Source organism: Hoplias malabaricus, chromosome 18 (genome assembly GCF_029633855.1).
Source record: "Hoplias malabaricus isolate fHopMal1 chromosome 18, fHopMal1.hap1, whole genome shotgun sequence".
NCBI lineage: Eukaryota > Metazoa > Chordata > Actinopteri > Characiformes > Erythrinidae > Hoplias > Hoplias malabaricus.
In genome coordinates this window covers 8,322,691-8,341,458 of record NC_089817.1, presented here as the reverse complement: position 1 = coordinate 8,341,458, position 18,768 = coordinate 8,322,691, and the positions used below count along the sequence as shown (strand labels likewise).

The following is an 18,768-nucleotide window of genomic DNA, read 5'->3' as shown; positions in this document are numbered from 1 at the left end:
TCTAGAGGCCATTACTCTGGCACCCAGCAGCACCCTGCGAATGACAGATATCTAAGTCATGCAGCTGAGACAGTGATGAGGCCATTTTATGGCCAACAGCTTTTCTTTTGGCAGCAGATGGAAATATGATGGTCATTGATAAAGTAAAATTTGTTTTCATAGAGCCAACACTACGTAGTTAATATTTGGGCTGTCACAACAGCTTGAATACACATATTAAACTTAAAATATATTATAGAGTTCTCAATTCATTGTAAGTGTTGTGGAATCTTTGAAAAACTGTGCATGGTTCTTAATGTTTGGTCTTTTTTAAGAACTCTGATTACTTACTATGTTCTAGTCTGAATAATTCATATGAAATGATGCATAATTCATGACTCATCCACGACACTCATGAAAGCACAGACGTAGCACCATGTCTCGGTGTATGCTAGCTCAACAGGATGTGAAAATATTTGGATGATTTTATTGAAATTGTTTGTGACATCAAAAATCTAAAAGTCTCAGACCCTAATATGAATCCTAAACCCACAGTATTTCAAATTAAAAACAATTTAATGGCCATTAATGCTCGTTTTTTATTACGCTCTCGCGCCAGCTCAGAGTTGGATTGAATTCACAAAGCACTTGTGGTGTCTGTCTCTTAAAGCACACCAGGGAAGCTTTAATTAATGTCTTTGTCTGCACTCTGGACTGCGGAGGCCATTGATAATATGTCTCTCTTCTTCCACGGCGATACATTACCTGAATGTGCTCTGCAGTGTGAGGCTGTGCACCGTGTATAAAGTATTGGTGTTAAATTGAAAGGCATTTAAAGTGTCATAAACACAGGATGTGCAGGCTTCATTTGTCTCAGCTGTCCCGGGGAACTTTTAAATCCCATTATTTACCATATCCGCATTCTGGGGATGTTGCTGAGTTGAGGCAGGATGAGTTAACCCTAAAGCCCTTCCACATTCTCACTTCAGTTCTCATCACTCGCTCTCAGGCTCTCCAGTGTTTTTAATTGAGTTTTTATTGAATGCTCAATAGAGTTGAGGAAATGTATTCCCAAATATATTAATTACTCATGCATCAAAAACAAGGGAGTGAATTGCAATTATAAATGCATCAAAGGTTTAATTTGAGCTAAAACGCTTGATGATGTCGAACACATCACAGCGTATTAATGGGTGCCGCACATTTTAACCATCAAAGTGCCATTGATATCAGCACCTGCTCTTTTTAATGAAGCTGATGAATGTTTGACTTTAGCAGCCAATGTTTCTCATCACATCCAAATAAGCCACACAAAGGCACTGATAAGTTGCATTCATAATGTAATCATTTCTGTCTTGTGCTGTGTATTCTCCGCAGTGTGTAAGCCTGGCTTCTACAGATCAGCGCTGCAGACAAAAACATGCAGCAAGTGTCCTCCACACAGCTTCACCAAAATCGAGGGGTCCACATCCTGTCAGTGTGAGCAGGGCTATTACAGGAAGGACACTGACCCTACCAACATGGCCTGCACAAGTAAATATGCTCTGCTTTATTTATTTAATTTTTAAAAAGAACTCATGCCACTCCAATTCTAAATGTGAGTTGCTATAAATGCTATGATATCTTTGCCATTTTGCTGCTTTAGAAGTACAGGGGTTGGACAGTGAAACTGAAACACCTGTCATTGTAGTGTGGGCGGTTTCATGGCTAAACTGGAGCAGCCTGGTGGCCAATCTTCATTAACTTCACATTGCACCAGTAAGACCATGTGCATCCAATGGTTCAAACATTGTGTCCTGAAGGCGGTGCCGTGTATCAGGACGACAATGCACCAATACACACAGCAAGACTGGTGAAAGACTGGTTTGATGAACATGAAAGTGAAGTTGAACATCTCCCATGGCCTGCACAGTCACCAGATCTAAATATTATTGAGACACTTTGGGGTGTTTTGGAGGAGCGAGTCAGGAAACGTTTTCCTCCACCAGCATCACGTAGAGACCTGGCCACTATCCTGCAAGAAGAATGGCTTCAAATCCCTCTGACCACTGTGCAGGACTTGTATATGTCATTCCCAAGACGAGTTGACGCTGCATTGGCCGCAAAAGGAGGCCCTACACCATACTAATAAATTACTGTGGTCTAAAACCAGGTGTTTCAGTTTCATTGTCCAACCCCTGTACATAGGTAATTAAATGCAAAGTATGCACAATACACTACAAACAAACATACCTGTTATTATACAGCAAAATATTGTACTTTTCTTTTATATTTTGGTTAATTGGCTGTAAATTTCCAGAATTCACCGGAAATACTACAGATATTGCTTATTATCTGGGTCTAACATTTCACTCTGTTTCCATCAGGGCCTCCTTCTGCTCCACGGAATGCCATCTCCAATGTGAACGAGACAAGTGTGTTCCTTGAGTGGACTGCTCCGGAGGATACAGGCGGCAGGAAAGATGTGACCTACAGCATCTTATGCAGGAAGATCAGTGCTGACCTAGGTCACTACGAGCCGTGTGGAAGCCATGTACGCTTCCTGCCTCAGCGCATGGGCCTCAAAAACTCCTCAGTCATGGTGGTGGATCTGCTAGCCCACACCAACTACACCTTTGAAGTGGAGGCAGTGAACGGAGTGTCTGAACTGACCAAATCTTTGCGGCAGTACGTTTCCCTCAATGTCACCACTAACCAAGCAGGTAAGTACAGCCCAGGGGATTTTGAAGAGTCTTACAGATCCCCTTCAAACTACCCTGTTTTTATTTGTTGTGTTAGGTTCCAATTATATACCATTATTACATTATATTACAAGTGGCACAGTTCTGATTTCTCTCAGTGTGTCACATATTGGATGTTTTCAAAGCTGGGTGAACACAAAATCCTAGAGCCAGATTTATGAAAGCTTTCAAATGAGGAAATTACAAAGATCCGTCAGAAAACAATTTTTTAAATTCTTAATTTTGTTCTCACCGTCACACACAATGCCATCAACAGTGATAGGATGAGGACAAGCATAATGTCAACCACCACCTCTTTTTGCACCGCTGCTAATGCAACATCACTGGAATCCCTCACACACTAGAGGAGAGTGTGTTGAATGCCCAGGTCCGTCACATCAGCTGGGAGATGCCCTTGGTGGCTGACCTCATGCTATGTTTCACCCAGAGCGAGAGAAGCCAATTGTGGTCTTTCTTAATACTTCCAGCCTCAGATCGCTAAGGCATCACCAGGGTTCGCACCGACGATCTCTTGCTGATAAAGTACAGTGCTGAGACTGCTGGGGAGTGTTTGAGAAGTGAACATTCTTTGGAAAGTAGGTTATTCAGTTATTTGTCAGTGTCAGTCAAACTGTCGACTACTGCCAATTTCATACAGTGAAAGATACATTTAATTAATAGACTATAGCCTTCGGGCTGTTTCAGTTTTCATTTAGCACCTGAATAGAACATCATAATAAAGTCAGGAAACAATTATGGAAAAAAAATAAAAATAAAATAACAAGTGACATGTGACTATCAAACACTACAATTAGCTGATATTAAATTCATTTTTTTTTTATAATGAGCATGTAAATGCAGGCTGTCGTTGTCATTGCACTCCCAGGTTTGTTTTACTCAAACACTCAACATCCACAATGTTGTATGTGCTATTTCAGGACAGATTTGTTACAGGATTTATTTGCATTAGATATTTGTTTTTCTTTTTTCTGATACCAGATCCCGCATTTTCAGCTCGTAATAGTATAATCCTGATACCTACTATTGGATTTATGCTTTCTCTATTAGATGTCTGATATGTGACAATCTGACAATAATGACAGAAGTCAGATTGGAAATTGACTGTTGCATTTCTCTTGTAATGTGAAAATATCCGTAGAGAGATGGAGACAACATTAAGCCCACTGGACAGATAATGTCACCGTTTTTTTAAAGGTGACATTTGGGTGCTGTTATCTCCAAAACATTGTTCAGTTTTTCCTAGCGTCTTTCAGCACACATTCTCTCTTCACTGGTTGGGAGGCTGTTGACAGCAGCCGAACTATGTGTGATGGACCTCCCGTGCTGCAGATGTAAACAGCCCCCATGAAGTTTAGTAAGCAATTAAAATGTGAACAGTTTTCAAACTCTGTTTATCAAAGTAACATCCAGTCAGTAATATTCAAAGTAAATATGAGCATTTGGTTTCCGGCTTGCTGGTGGAATGCATGCACATTTCCAAAACAAAGCCTATAATTTCAAGGCATAAAATGGCGACTGTTGGCTGTTCATAACTGTCATTATTACAGTGTTTATTACAACAGTGCCACAAGCACAAAGACAATAATTAAGCGAGCTGTGCTGTGTTTTTGTGGTTGCTTTTACAGGAATCAAGCCCTACGTGTTTACAGTGGTCAGGAAGTGCATGCTCTGTGCTAATTAATGATGAATTACAAGAGACCTGACAGGAAACTTATTTTGACCGAGTCACATGTTTATCTCAGATGGTCAGTGACCTCTCCTCTCACCCTGAAAACAAACACACATTTATTTCATAGGACCTAAAATACATTTAAGATATTATCAACATTTCTACAACCCTGACCATAAATCATTAGAGATAAAGCATGATTTGTTGAGTATATTGTAGGAAACACTGATAATACTTAATGACATTAAAACCACATTTTTGTTTATACACTCATTGTCCACGTTGGTTGGGCTACGTATGTTTTTAGCCTAGCTCAGTCTGTTGATTTTTGTTTTTATTTTCCGTTTATTTCACCAGGCAAGTCATAAAGAACAACTCCTTATTTACACAACAAAGCTATGTACAATAAAAGCAACAGAAAAGCTACAACAGTAACATACGGTTATAAAGATATAATCACATGAATCAATCTTAATCTAGGAGTAGCTTGTGTTATTTAATGTTATCAAACTGGAGTGGGAGTGTACCCACTGGTGGATGTGTACCCACTGCAGATGTATAAACTAGCTTGTTGGTAAATTAGCCTGATAAGATTTTATATTTCTTTTGGAGTCATGTTTAATGAAATATCTGCAATGTTAAAAGACCTCTTCAATATCATTATATTATATATTTGTCCTCACCAATCTCCCGATAGAGTTCCTGCCTTTGACTTTTCATTAAAGTAATGATGACCCTAATGGATACTGATGCATAATCTTCTTTATCTGAGCTGGGGCCTGTAATTACTTGGGATTGTCCAGAGACAGCTGAGAAGAAACCTGTAGCTCCCCTCAGCGTGTGTGAAGCCTGCTGCAGCTGTGAAGCATTTCCGCGGCGATAAGGCAGCCTTGAAATGAGGGATTTCACATGGGCCATCCAGGAGACTGATGTAGAATACTGAGCTGCTGCTTTCCCCTCATGTGGCTGCGGTCAGGCTAATCTGTTTGGGTCGATGCATCGAGTGGCAGTCATGTTTCATGTGAACTGGGTGGCTCAAGGCTAAGCGCAGTGTTTGGTAAGGTGCTGTAAGACTCAGAGAGCGTGCCAAAGTGCTGGACCTTTGTTGTGTGAAAGTGGAAAGCAGTGAAATACCAGGATTCACAGCATGGTGCTTTTCTTTGTGAGCGCTGTTTTCCATTGCACAAAAATAGCAAGCACTTTTTCTCCATTAGCTTCTATTTAGAGTATGTGAAATTTTTTTTTCTGGTAGTTATCTAATCTTACTGCAGCTTCATATCAGAGGAAAGCTACAAAACAAAGACTCCTCCTTCCATAAGGTTGTTTTGATCCAGAAGTTCTCGGATCAGACGTTTTTAAAACGTTTATTGATCCAGTGGTTAAAGATGTAGATGAACAGTGCATATTAGATGCTTTGAAATGCTATAGTGAAACCTCTTTTAATATATGACTAATAGGGCTGCAATTAACATATAATTAAGCGATGTGATGACTTAATGTAATCATATGACATTACACACATCAGAGTGTAGCATAATTAGTTTTGTCTAATAATTTTCGAATACCATCTTGTGCTCATGTGAACCAGGCACATACCGAAGTCTCCCACCTGTAGAGCAAATACTAAAAAGTCAATTGGAAAGCGCAAAATATTTCAATTCTTGTAGTATTTTGACAGTTATGAGTATTCTCACTTGCAATTACCACTCTCATAACAAACCTGAATCACCATAGCTTCTTTTAACAGATTTTATTAAATGTAGAAATTCCCTCGGGATCAATAAAGTGTTATCTAAGTAAATTAAAAAATTTTTGAGTAATTGCAGTTCAGAATTCAAACATTCTCCTGCTGTTTTATCATGTTTTGGTAACTGTTGCATTGTATTAAAAATGACAATTGTTGGAAAATGGCAAGCGAGAGTTTATTTGTCACTGCATTTGTTATGAGTTCCATCAGAAAAAGCACATAAAAGCATGTGCAAGGAGCTGCTCTTGGGGATTAATATTTGATCCAAAGGTATATGTGAGTTTTGGTTTAGATGATTACAGTGTGATTGTGAACATAGCATATTAATACTTACGTTTTAGCTTTTTTTTAATGAAAATTGACAATCGAATACTCTGAAACACTTAAAAAATCACAAAAGAGTGGGAAAATGTTTGAATTATGAATTATACCTAAGAAATAAACATTTTAAAACGTACTTTTGCGCATATGTTAAATGAATGACAAAAACAGTCATACAATCATTATTATATTTGCTTATCAATCAAAATCTGAACATTTCAGCCTGGACAGATACATTCTGTTGGTAAGAATTCCTGGGTAGAGTCTCTGAGCTCTTTCCTCCATTTAACTTAGCTTATTACAATGTTCCATTGTGGGGAATGTGGAACAGCTCCTAAGCCCTGTCCCTGCAGCAGAGTTTGTCTCCAACGCTGCCCCCTCTTCTACACAGCCAGAGCAGGTGGCACAGGTGCCGCAGAACCAAACTATTTATTTCCTTATTTCCCCTCCGCATAATCCATTACACTAAACTCCCAGGCCTTTTATGCAACCTCTGTGAGCAACTGCCGCAGTCTAATTTAGGGTGAAATATTTAACATAATATTTGCACTTATTTCCTTGCCAATGTGTCTCTGTCACAAAAAGCGCCACCGATGCACTTAAGTAGCATGAGAAAAAACAATCTCGAGGTGTTAATTCGTTTCCCTGGGACAGTGGAGGTACGGCTTTTTCCCCCCGAAGAGTCAGCTTCAACATCTGCCTGGCTCATTAAGGTGCTCTCAGATCAACAGAAGGATTAGACTCCTTAAAGCACTATTAATGGTGACAAGCAAAATGATGATTTGGGCGCCCAAGACGATCTGCCACAGTGCTCCAGCTTAGCCACCGCCGCTAGGTTGCGGAATTAGCGTCATACTGCCATGCTAGCCCCTGATGCATGCTTCACAGAAAGGAAGACTATATAAAGTCTGTTTTTTCCCCTTTCTGGCTCTCATAACTAGGACAGTTTATGTGGATTGATCAAATGCTTGCTGATTTCCAACACTTGAAGTGAACTAGATTTCAAAACAAACTGAATTGCATGCAGGTGCAAGTGATTAGTGCTCGCTTTTTCCAGCGTCTCTGAAGTGTGCTCATATTTCTCTGATGAATGTCGACAGGCACACAAGTGCTGGCATTTGCAGAACTATTCTGTGAGCTTTTAATATTTGCCCATTCACAGCAAGTAATTGACATATCAGTCTGCAAAACTTGCCACACTCAATATTCTTAATTACTCTTAGTGAGCTGCTTTTGGCGTCTGGTTGAGAGCCCTCGCATCTTGCTTCCATTTTCTGTCGGTGGAAGCCTGCCTGTTATCGAACCCTCCGTCAGCAGTTGGAGGCGCTTTGCAGATGGTGAACCAATCAGTCATTTGAATAAGTCACTTATTACCATTTGTTCCGGCACTCCAGTCTTAATGGTTTTACAGCATCCCGTGATGACAGCTACAGGACGTGGTGCTGTAGACTCGGTGATATAAACTTGTACCTTGTTCCAGAGCAGAGGTCTGAGTAAGAAAGTTATTCAGTGATAGACCATACAGTTTTGATTTTACCCCTACATATGTTAAATAATGGTGCGATGAAAAATAGCCCAAATTTGCTTAGTTACCTAACCAAAAAATACAAAAATAAATTCAACATCTTTCATAATGTACAAAATACATATCAATAGAGATCCATATAAATATCAAACCTACAGTATGGTCATTGTCTAATTAAAAAACATGTATCTCCCAAAATAGTAACTTCACAGGAGGAAGAATCCTTCTCAATGAAAAAGATTTTATTCCAAGTAATTTTGGAGCATTTCTATTGGTTCATTCATCATGTGAAGGACAACTGTTGTGTTCAAATGTAGTAAACTAAAAATATCAAACTAAGAATGGACAAAAATGAAGATACATGTTTTTTAATTTGACAGCGACAATATGTGCTACAAACTGCATTGTGTTTAATGGATTTGTATTTATTTATTTTTATTATTAATGTTATAATTACTTTACAATACAATGCTATACACATTCCAAGTGTTGAATGAAATTAAATAATCTACATCCTGATCTAAAATTTGAGAATGCCACTCAACGTTTATCTCTGGATGTAATCTTTTTTTTCCAGTAGTTACACTGAGTAATATGTCTTAATTACAATGACCACTGGACAAAAAGCCTGCATAGTAATGCCTCTTACATCTCTATGTATGAAAAATATATGTCTATATGCATATATCTAAACTTGTATGGAGTCAGGACAGACCCTTTGATGGTGGAAAAACCTTTATTTCTAGCACATTGCTGCGGGATAGTCGAAGGCCGGTGTTCTCAGAGCAGAGTGCGTGTTGGCATGGGAGCTTTTTGGCAGGAGTTATATCTCAGCACTGCCTTTGGCTGGTGGGCTGCTTGGCTCTGCCAGAGGTTTTTCATCTTGCCTCTCGGCATGGCTCCCCCAGCAGCGCTTGTTTACAAATACACGGCCTGCTGAGAGTTTGACCCTGGCACTCGGATTGGGTCATCGTGGAAGCCATGACCTTTCCTCCCCAGACCCAAACTGAGGGCCCAGAGCACTAACTTCAATTAAATTACATACAGTTGTACGCCTGAGAAAAAGAGAACCTCCCAAAAACCAATATTGCCTGCAGTTGTTGTTGTACCGCCAAGAAAAAGTAAAGACTTCTTTGGCCTTCTTTGCTCCCAGCTTGAGGCATGTTTGATAAGAGTGATTAATCGAAGTGCAAATAGCTCAGGTTCAGTTGCATGTGATCTGTCTTTCTGAAAAAGGAATGTTAGCACGTCTGGGTGTGGAAGCAGTGACATTCCTCGCTGTTTAGCTTTAGCGACTCCCTCACTGGCAAAGGTGCAGTGTTAGCGGCTTCACACACTGGAGGATGGCAACACTTCCCAATTGGAACCATTAATCTGAGCACCATCACCACACTTCCTCTGCTACACTTCCTCTACAAGAGGTGTTCCATCTGTTAATGAATTCGGAGAGGCTGCCACAGCGAATGCAGGAGGACTTTAGTTGTGCTTTATTTAGCTCATCTTTGTCCACCGGAATATGTTCAATGGGTTGCACTGCCTCTTATAAAATAATAGTAAGAATTACTTGATATTGAAAGCAGACATTCACCGCTATTAAATATCTAGAATAAAAATACAATATCATGAATATTCACGTAATGTTAAAACTTGGCAGAAAAATATCAGAAATATATCGTTACGTAGGGGTGGGAAAATTAATACTGAGGTGAATAGAGTAGCCAAAGATTTTTACTAAAGTAAGAGTATTGTTCCTTTAGAATAATGTGACTCAAATAACAGTAAAAAGTAGTCACCCAATTAATTACTTGAGTAAGAGTAAAACGTACTGTGAGTGAAAAAGCTACTCAAATACTGAGTAATTGCTGAGTAACCTCTTTTGTTTAATAATCAGTCCGTCAAATAATACACCAGAATGCACAAAAATATTAAACATTCATTCATCCATTCATTCATTGTCCAATTCAGGGTCGCGGTGGGTCCAGAACCTACCTGGAATCATTGGGAGCAAGGCGGGAATACACCCTGGAGGGGGCACCAGTCCTTCACAGGGCAACACAGACACACACTCACACCTACAGACACTTTTGAGTTGCCAATCCACCTACCAACGTGTGTTTTTGGACTGTGGGAGGAAACCGGAGCACCCGGAGGAAACCCACGCAGACACAGGGAGAACACACCACACTCCTCACAGACAGTCACCCGGAGGAAACCCACACAGACACAGGGAGAACACTCCACACTCCTCACAGACAGTCACCCGGAAGAAACCCACACAGACACAGGGAGAACACACCACACTCCTCACAGACAGTCACCCGTGGAAACCCACGCGGACACAGGGAGAACACACCACACTCCTCACAGACAGTCACCCGGAAGAAACCCACACAGACACAGGGAGAACACACCACACTCCTCACAGACAGTCACCCGTGGAAACCCACGCGGACACAGGGAGAACACACCACACTCCTCACAGACAGTCACCCGGAAGAAACCCACACAGACACAGGGAGAACACACCACACTCCTCACAGACAGTCACCCGGAAGAAACCCACACAGACACAGGGAGAACACACCACACTCCTCACAGACAGTCACCCGGAGGAAACCCACACAGACACAGGGAGAACACTCCACACTCCTCACAGACAGTCACCCGGAAGAAACCCACGCAGACACAGGGAGAACACACCACACTCCTCACAGACAGTCACCCGAGAAAATCCACGCGGACACAGGGAGAACACACCACACTCCTCACAGACAGTCACCCAGAGGAAACCCACGGAGACACAGGGAGAACACACCACACTTCTCACAGACAGTCACCCGGAGGAAACCCACGCGGACACAGGGAGAACACACCACACTCCTCACAGACAGTCACCCGGAGGAAACCCACACAGACACAGGGAGAACACTCCACACTCCTCACAGACAGTCACCCGGAAGAAACCCACACAGACACAGGGAGAACACACCACACTCCTCACAGACAGTCACCCGTGGAAACCCACGCGGACACAGGGAGAACACACCACACTCCTCACAGACAGTCACCCGGAAGAAACCCACACAGACACAGGGAGAACACACCACACTCCTCACAGACAGTCACCCGGAAGAAACCCACACAGACACAGGGAGAACACACCACACTCCTCACAGACAGTCACCCGGAGGAAACCCACACAGACACAGGGAGAACACTCCACACTCCTCACAGACAGTCACCCGGAAGAAACCCACGCAGACACAGGGAGAACACACCACACTCCTCACAGACAGTCACCCGAGAAAATCCACGCGGACACAGGGAGAACACACCACACTCCTCACAGACAGTCACCCAGAGGAAACCCACGGAGACACAGGGAGAACACACCACACTTCTCACAGACAGTCACCCGGAGGAAACCCACGCAGACACAGGGAGAACACACCACACTCCTCACAGACAGTCACCCGAAAAAATCCACGCGGACACAGGGAGAACACACCACACTCCTCACAGACAGTCACCCAGAGGAAACCCACGGAGACACAGGGAGAACACACCACACTTCTCACAGACAGTCACCCGGAGCGGGAATCAAACCCACAACCTCCAGACCCTGGAGCTGTGTGACTGCGACACTAACCTGCTGCGCCACCATGCCGCAAAATATTAAACAGCAAAGAAAAATTCAGAGACGGAAGTGATCGCTAACACAACAAAACAATAACAAATTAAATCTTTACAAAGTAACATAAAAATAAATGTAGCCACAATAACTTATATAGCTTCTGTGCTCTTTTCCGACTGTTTTTACTGTGGGGATTTTGTGTGCAGTCATGTGACACCTTGACTTTGTTTGATTGGTGAAATCAAACGTCAATATCGGCTACATTTGGTTGGTGAGACGCAGTCATGTGAGAGAGCCTCTGTTGGAAGTCTCGATTGTGCATTGGACAGATGGTTAAAAATAAGTAGCACGTAGTGAGCAGAATGTAGCTCGATGTAACGGAGTAACAGTACTGCTTCTTCTTCACAGATATACTCAAGTAAACGTAAAAAGTATGCTGCATAAAAACTGCCCTTCTAAGTACAAATTATCCAATACGTTACTCAAGTAAATGTAACAGAGTAAATGTAGTGAGTTACTGCCCACCTCTGATTGTATATTAATCATTAATACTCAAGCCATGCTTTGATTATGTTGAGGCTTGTGTTCATATTCACCAGCCCAGCCTTTACAGCTGTAATTTTTTAAATAGTTCTCTGAGTCATAGCTTTCAAAGACCTTCACTTACTATTCGTAGAATATAATTCGTAGCCATATTTCTACCAATTTTTATCAAAATGTAGATCATCAATATCATCTGATATTACACAACAAATTCACCCGTGTTAAATCAACACTATTAGTGCTAAGGTAACACACTCTCAGTATTACGTTAGCACTAATAGTGTTGATTTAACACTGGGGAATTTGCTGTGTATAGGCCAACCAATAAATCAGTCAGGCCCTAGCTGATTGTATTATTCTTATCCACAGTTTTACAGAACTAATAAAATCTTATTAATTTTCCTAGGCATGACAATAAAGATATCCTCTGAGACTCTTGCTGTTACTCAGTTTTCTTGTTTTGTTGGACCCATGTTTTGTTTTCTGTCATCACAAATATGGATCAAAATTCCCCTCGCCCGCCTTAAGGCTTATTGAAAATCAATAACTCAAAGAGACTTTGTCTCCTGCTTGACTGAAAGTCAAACATTTAACAGGCTGCCAGAGCATTTAAGTGGCCCGGGCCACCCTCCACAAAGCAGCTTTCTTCCTGCCTGCTCACAGATCGGGTTGCCAAGTATTCAGTTTCAGGCTTTTAAGATAGGAATGATTATAGTTTTGTCTGGGCAAAAGAAGAGATACAGTTACCCTTTGTTTAGAGGGGGGGTGGGAGACTTTTCTTTGCTCCACTAAACGGCGTGCTTTTGCACAGGGTTACTGTATCAGCACCTCGGGGATCATCTGGACATGCTTAAATACTCTTTATCTCACGGCTACAGTCTGACACTTCGGTTCCCGAATACACCACATGCTCACATTTCTGCACTTCACATGCAGACTGACGGCACTTTTTGTGTGTGGAGACACAGGATAGGACTCTGTTAAAGCAGAAAGAACAGCAATTAAAGGTTTAAAGTCTGAGAACAGCCACTGAACAGTTTAACCCTTACAAGTCAATTGTTACTAGTAGGGATGCATAAATACCATTTTTTTTCCAACCGAGAACGAGTACAAGTATGTGTATTTTTGTACTTGCTGATACCAATGCTGATACTGTCCATCTTGTATTTAGCGTTTTCCCACATTACACCACCAATCATTTAATTTCCCTCTGGGATCAATAACATATCTATCTATAAATTAGTAACATGAGATGAAACAAGCTCTTGATGTGCATTTGCACAGTGTTGTGCTTCTTTGGGGAGACAGGTTCCATTATACAATAACGGTTGGGAAGTTGTGCACTTGGGCATGTTTATTTATTGGCAGTGTTCATTTTAGAGCCGCAGCCTGATCTATGGTTTTGGATCCAGTTCAAAATTCAAGAGCGGAGAAAATGTCGGTATCGGAGCCTTGCAATTACGAGTACGAGTAAATGAACACGGTATTGGGCAAATACCCAATACCAGTATCAGTATTCATGCATGTCTAGTTACTAGCATTGGTAACCTTACGTGCCTAATATTAGGTGGGTAAACACATGAATGACAATTAGAAAAACACAAGCCACCAATTTCAGAGAATGCAAAAGCACAGTGCAGGCAATAAACGTTTGGAAACGGTCATACACTACAGTGCTACAGTATATTAAAGAAACAATTGAAAACAATCCAAACTAGCTTTTCCTCTTTTGACGAATAGAGAGAAAGTACGCTTGATATTGGTCAGTTGCGGAGTAAAAAAAAAAGTAAAAAACTGAAGCTGACTGCTTCCAACCCGCGGCACGGTGGCGCAGCAGGTTAGTGTCGCAGTCACACAGCTCCTGGAGGTTGTGGGTTCGATTCCCGCTCCAGGTGACTGTCTGTGAGGAGTGTGGTGTGTTCTCCCTGTGTCTGTGTGGGTTTCCTCAGGGTGACTGTCTGTGAGGAGTGTGGTGTGTTCTCCCTGTGTCAGTGTGGGTTTCCTCCGGGTGACTGTCTGTGAGGAGTGTGGTGTGTTCTCCCTGTGTCTGCGTGGGTTTCCTCCGGGTTACTGTCTGTGAGGAGTTGGTGTGTTCTCCCTGTGTCCGTGTGGGTTTCCTCCGGGTGACTGTCTGTGAGGAGTATGGTGTGTTCTCCCTGGTTGCTCCTGGAGGTTGTGGGTTCGATTCCCGCTCCAGGTGACTGTCTGTGAGGAGTGTGGTGTGTTCTCCCTGTGTCTGTGTGGGTTTCCTCAGGGTGACTGTCTGTGAGGAGTGTGGTGTGTTCTCCCTGTGTCAGTGTGGGTTTCCTCCGGGTGACTGTCTGTGAGGAGTGTGGTGTGTTCTCCCTGTGTCTGCGTGGGTTTCCTCCGGGTTACTGTCTGTGAGGAGTTGGTGTGTTCTCCCTGTGTCAGTGTGGGTTTCCTCCGGGTGACTGTCTGTGAGGAGTGTGGTGTGTTCTCCCTGTGTCAGTGTGGGTTTCCTCCGGGTGACTGTCTGTGAGGAGTGTGGTGTGTTCTCCCTGTGTCTGCGTGGGTATCCTCCGGGTGACTGTCTGTGAGGAGTTGGTGTGTTCTCCCTGTGTCCGTGTGGGTTTCCTCCGGGTGCTCCGGTTGCCTCCCACAGTCCAAAAACACACGTTGGTAGGTGGATTGGCGACTCAAAAGTGTCCGTAGGTGTGAGTGAATGTGTGTGTGTGTTGCCCTGTGAAGGACTGGCACCCCCTCCAGGGTGTATTCGTGCCTTGCGCCCAATGATTCCAGGTAGGCTCTGGACCCACCGCGACCCTGAACTGGATAAGGGTTACAGATAATGAATGAATGAATGAATTACTGCTCCCATATTGAAAACTGGTATTAAACGACATGGTATGTTTTTGATTCTCAGTACTGCTCAAGTCATTCAACTCAAGTCAATGCTATAAAAGCTATATATTTTCACACCCAGCCCTGATCATTAGGCTGAAAATACATATGAACAACCATTTTATTTGCATTGTAATAGTCTGTAATGCAGTGAACAGACAGACTGGGTGAGTCTAGACAGAGGGCGATTAAATCATTTTATGGTCAAGCGTACGCATAAAACAATTTCATGCTTGTTACGGCTGATGCAGTCCTTGGACTGTAATGAGAAGTTTGTGAATGAAGAGAGATCATTAACAGATGCTGTGTTCTTTTATATGCGGTAAATGGAGCATGTAAACAGTAAACTGTATCATCCCCCCAAAACCACTTTCAGAGCTGGTTTCATCTCTCATCAAACAGCTGAGATAAAAGTACAGTGCGTCAAAGCTTCACATCCGGAATATTTTACTTTGTGTCATTTGCTTTTCTTGGAGAAAAAAAAACAAAGGAATCAAACACTGTTTCTCAGCCAGTTATATTTGACAGTGTCAGACATAAATCTGCCTTTAATTAAGAGCAGCTAATTGGGTCAACTTTAAAATTTAAAGGCAAATATGACACTGTCTGCAATTACTCCATGTTGCATCACACATTTCATTACATCCTCATGACTTTTCTCTCGATCTGAAATGAAGAGTGAACAAAAGCTTTGTTTTCCCCCACTCTTTATTTTCAGCTCCGTCTCCAATCACAGTGGTGAAGAAAGGGAAAACAGGGAAGAACAGCATCTCTGTGTCCTGGCAGGAACCGGACCGGCCCAACGGCATCATCCTGGAGTACGAGATCAAGTACTTTGAGAAGGTGATTACACAAACACAAACTTGAGTGCTGGCCTAGGGTTCGGTTCCTTGTTCACATAAGGACTCCGTGCTACACCACTTAGAGCCCCCAGGTAGTCTCTTAGCATGACTATTGCCTATGTATGTAAGGTGAAGGACTTGTACTTGTAAGTCACATATAAATGATCTAATATAACAGATTAAGTGGGTTATAATGTGCCTTAAAGTTATTAACACTATTCTTTGGGTTTTCATGGATTGAGCTCGTATTAGAAATAAGAATCATTAGGATTTTAGAGATGATTATTTTGTTTAAACACTGACAGTATCCACTTGAAAAAGGATCCTAAATGTTTGGTGGAGTTGGAGATATTGGAAGCTCATCTTATTACACATTCCACTTGATTTACAGACATTTGAGCAACTATCTGTGGCCATTTGGCTATTATCTGGTCTTTTTTTGAGCACGATTTTCATCACATGTCTTTTCTGGAGCACATTAAGGATAAGAGGTGACCTCACCGTGTTAATGGATGTATTTAGTGGACTATGGCTCTGGCGGCCTGTGGAGACAGTCTCCTCTTTAGCCACAAAAGCTGTGAAAAAGGCTGAAACTGAAGCTGGAGCTGGGCTCGGGTTGCTCTTCTACTGCAGCACTATTTAAAGGCAGAATCTGGCAGAAAAGAGGCTGAGCTCCTGACTGACCTCAGCGCTGAATCCTGGTCTGAGGAACACTGATACGAGGATCTTTCAAATAGAAGAGTGCCCCTTGCTCTAATGGACACTGGCTTTACCACAGGTCCTTCACTACAGCATGAAACTGATCCTGACCTGTAACCCCCAACCACCACAACACACATAGCACATATACAGCAGCTCTTAGGATTTTATCATCTATTCTTTCTTTCTTTCTTTCTTTCTTTCCTTCTTTCTTTTTTCTATATTTTTATTCTTTCTTTCTTCCTTTCTTCCTTTCTTTCTTTTTTCTTTCTTTCTTTCTTTCTTTCTTTCTTTCTTTCTTTCTTTCTTTCTTCCTTTCTTTCTTTCTTTTTTCTTTCTTCCTTTCTTTCTTTCTTTCTTTCTTTTTTCTTTCTTTCATTCTTTCTTTCTTTCTTTCTTCCTTTCTTTCTTTCTTTTTTCTTTCTTCCTTTCTTTCTTTCTTTCTTTCTTTCTTCCTTTCTTTTTTCTTTCTTTCTTTTTTCTTTCTTCCTTTCTTTCTTTATTTCTTCCTTCCTTTCTTTCTTTCTTTCTTTCTTTCTTTCTTTCTTTCTTTCTTTCTTTCTTTCCTTCATTTGAACCTTTTCTGCCCCTTCACCCTATCTCTGTGTTAATTGCTCTGTGTGTGTGTGTTGTGTTCTAGGATCAGGAGACGAGTTATACAATAATAAAGTCAAAGGAGACTGAGGTGGTGGCTGATGGACTAAAGCCATCCTCGTCCTATATATTCCAGATCAGAGCTCGCACCTCTGCAGGATATGGAGGCTTCAGCAGACGCTTTGAGTTTGAAACCAGTCCCTACTGTAAGTCCAGAAACTACAGATAATAGATTAAACCATCCCTTACCCCATATTTCTTTCTCCCCACACAACATTCAGCAGCAACATTCATACAAAGATTATATACAAACTCATAACTACTTTTGTTTTACTAGAACCATCAAGCCCTTATGAAACTTTCAGGGATTTAAGGGATGTTGTATCAGTTTTAATTCAGTTTTCTGAGAGATTTTGTAAATTACTCTGAATAGCAGAAGCTGCACATTTAATACAAACTCAGTATAGTCAGTGAGAAGTGCAGTGAAGTGTGTGTGTGTCCCTGTGTCCATCTCGATGTCTCTCATGTCTCTGCAGTGTCTGCCTCTAGAGATCAGGGACAGGTGCCGGTCATCGCTGTGGCTGTTACCGTGGCGATCATCCTGCTGGCTCTAGTCACCGGCTTCCTGCTCAGCGGCAGGTACTGATACAGCAGCTTTCTCTCCTCCAGCACACAGGCCAGCAGCATTACACACACACACACACACACACACACACATACACACTCTCCAAGACCCACCAACTGTGTCTCTGCCATTGCCCTTTATTTGTTCATTTAGTAGAAGTGTATACACAACTACCGTAACCATTAGAAGGCACAGTTATTAATGACCATAATAAAAGCTTGGGGAAATTTGATCATAATTATTTCCCTTAGCTCATTGAAACAAGTGGAGTTCTTTAGTCATACATTCAGATCAATACACAGGCCTGTAATGATTCACACATAAGTTATATGGTGATTTAATATGATATAGTGGTACCTCGATTCATGGCTGAATATCAAACTTGAATTAATGGTTGTTTTATTATTATTATTATTATTATTATTATTATCATTTATTTCCAGAGATATCAGTATTATAATCATGCTGTACTTTACACAACCACAGATGGGTTAAATGTGATAGACATTGTAAATGTGTGAATGTTAACGCTAAGCTAAAACACTGAAATATTCTACAAAATGATACATTCCAGTGCACATCAGTTAAATTCAGTATAATATATTAACATTTAAATTTACATTTATGGCATTCAGCAGGCATTCGTATCCAAAGTGGCTTACAAATAGTGCTTTGCAGTCTTATTTAAATACAGATCAGCCATAACATTATGAGCTGAATGTTTCACTGCCCAAATCATACCTGCTTTCTGGTGTTAAAAGGTGTTAACAAAGTATGCAGAGCAACCGAATCAGTGGAGCTGAGAGAATGGACAGTGAGGAACATACCCTGGAGGGGGCGCCAGTCCTTCACAGGGCAACACAGACACACACACATTCACTCACACATTCACTCACACCTATGGACACTTTTGAGTCGCCAATTCACCTACCAACGTGTGTTTTTGGACTGTGGGAGGAAACCGGAGCACCCGGAGGAAACCCACAC

General features: G+C 41.7%; 1 protein-coding gene across 1 annotated transcript in view; it reads left to right on the top strand.

The window, feature by feature from the left end:
• Window positions 1-18,768, top strand: part of LOC136675261 (ephrin type-A receptor 5) — a 77,210-nt gene that overhangs the window by 39,110 nt on the left and 19,332 nt on the right. Inside the window, 5 exon segments of the mRNA XM_066651727.1 lie at window positions 1,357-1,512; window positions 2,346-2,681; window positions 15,740-15,864; window positions 17,203-17,362; window positions 17,693-17,795. Coding sequence (XP_066507824.1) covers window positions 1,357-1,512; window positions 2,346-2,681; window positions 15,740-15,864; window positions 17,203-17,362; window positions 17,693-17,795 — 880 coding nt within the window.